The sequence below is a fragment of the Galeopterus variegatus genome, unplaced genomic scaffold, assembly GCF_000696425.1.
Source record: "Galeopterus variegatus unplaced genomic scaffold, G_variegatus-3.0.2 Scaffold3817, whole genome shotgun sequence".
In the NCBI taxonomy this organism is placed as follows: Eukaryota; Metazoa; Chordata; class Mammalia; order Dermoptera; family Cynocephalidae; genus Galeopterus; species Galeopterus variegatus.
Window position 1 is genome coordinate 132,082 of NW_007729928.1, and position 1,607 is coordinate 133,688.

Consider the following 1,607-nt stretch of genomic DNA (forward strand, 5'->3'; position numbering starts at 1 on the left):
GGTGCGCTCACTGGCTGAGCGCGGTGCAGCCGGTCACAAAAAGGACAAAAAAAAAAAAGTTGTGCTGTGCCTCTGATCGCAATTCTCAAACATTTTAATAACCTTTAAGGTATGAAAATGAGGTTGCTCTGCACCAGAGCGTTGAGGCTGACACCAACGTTCTCCGCAAAGTGTTGGATGAATTGACCCTTTGTTCAACTGACCTGGAGATACAGTGTGAGACTCTCAGTGAGGAATTGATATACCTCAAAAAAAATCACAAGGAGGTAAGGAAGCCTGCGGAGTGGCTTAATACAATGCCCCATTTCCTCCTTCAAGTTCACTGTTTATTTCATAGCAGGATGTGAATATCAACCAAAACCCTCCCTTGAGGATGAATACCAATCCCTTTTCCAGGAAATGGAGGTTCTGCAATGCACAACTGGGGGAAATGTGAACGTGGAGATGAACGTAGCCCCAGGAGTGGACCTCACTGCTCTGCTGAACAGCATGAGGGCCGAGTATGAGGACTTGGCTGAGCAGAACCGCAAAGACGCTGAGGCCTGGTTTAACAAGAAGGTACAATCTGGGACAAATGACACATGACAGGCTTGTTCAGTAGACGATCGAGCTGACCACTAACCCTTCTGACAATTATGCTTCAGAGTGCATCGCTGCAACAACAGATTTCGGACGATGAAGGAGCAGCCACAGCAGCCAGAAGTGAGCTGACGGAACTGAAACGCAACCTGCAAACCCTCGAAATAGAACTTCAGTCCCTCCTGGCTGTGGTAAGGAGGAGTCACCATTGAATCGAATATGTGTGTGCACATGTATAAGTAAATACATATATAAAAACATGCATATAAGTGATTACATATAACTAGAAATATGAATTTAGTAAGCCTCAAGAGTTCCATCCATAAACATTACTTCTGACTCACCCATCCCAAAACTTGGAAAAATGACTTTTTTCAATGGGGAGAAAAATTATTTTAGATCTTGCTAGTGTTGTTTTTCAATTGAAGATGTTTAGACCTTGTACAAGTATTTCTTTCCACCTTGAGAATGTTTAAAATATAAATAGGTCTTTCCTCTTTGACATTTTCAAGCCTTACTTTGTTCTTTCAGAAACATTCCTACGAAAGCTCCTTGTCCGAGACTGAAGGAAATTACTGCATTCAACTTCAGCAAATCCAGGATCAAATTGGGGCAATAGAGGAACAACTGCAACAAATTCGAATGGAAACAGAAGGCCAGAAGCTGGAGTATGATCAGCTTCTCGATATCAAAATATTTTTAGAAAAAGAAATTGAAACTTATTGCTACTTACTAGACGGAGAAGGAAGGTAAATATTAACTTGTGGAAAAAATTAACCTCGCATCAACTAGGTTTTCTCACTATACTTTATACCAATTTTGTATCCTAGAATTTCTTACTCTAGATCACACCCATGTATATCCTCAGGAATGAACATTATTGCATTCAAGTGAAGCAAAAATAATGTACATTCAGGAATGTATATCATTGAATTCCTAATGAAAGAAAAACTGCAATAATTTACTATTCTTTTCACAATATTTGTAAGTATAATAATATAAAAATCATTTAAATATAAAATATTTAA

General features: G+C 39.1%; 1 protein-coding gene across 1 annotated transcript in view; it reads left to right on the top strand.

The window, feature by feature from the left end:
• Positions 1–1,607, top strand: part of KRT26 (keratin 26) — a 6,905-nt gene that overhangs the window by 2,455 nt on the left and 2,843 nt on the right. The window contains exons 3-6 of the mRNA XM_008586066.1: positions 110–266; positions 397–558; positions 645–770; positions 1,111–1,328. Of these exons, the coding sequence (XP_008584288.1) occupies positions 110–266; positions 397–558; positions 645–770; positions 1,111–1,328 (663 nt within the window). The remainder of the gene's footprint in view (positions 1–109; positions 267–396; positions 559–644; positions 771–1,110; positions 1,329–1,607) is intronic.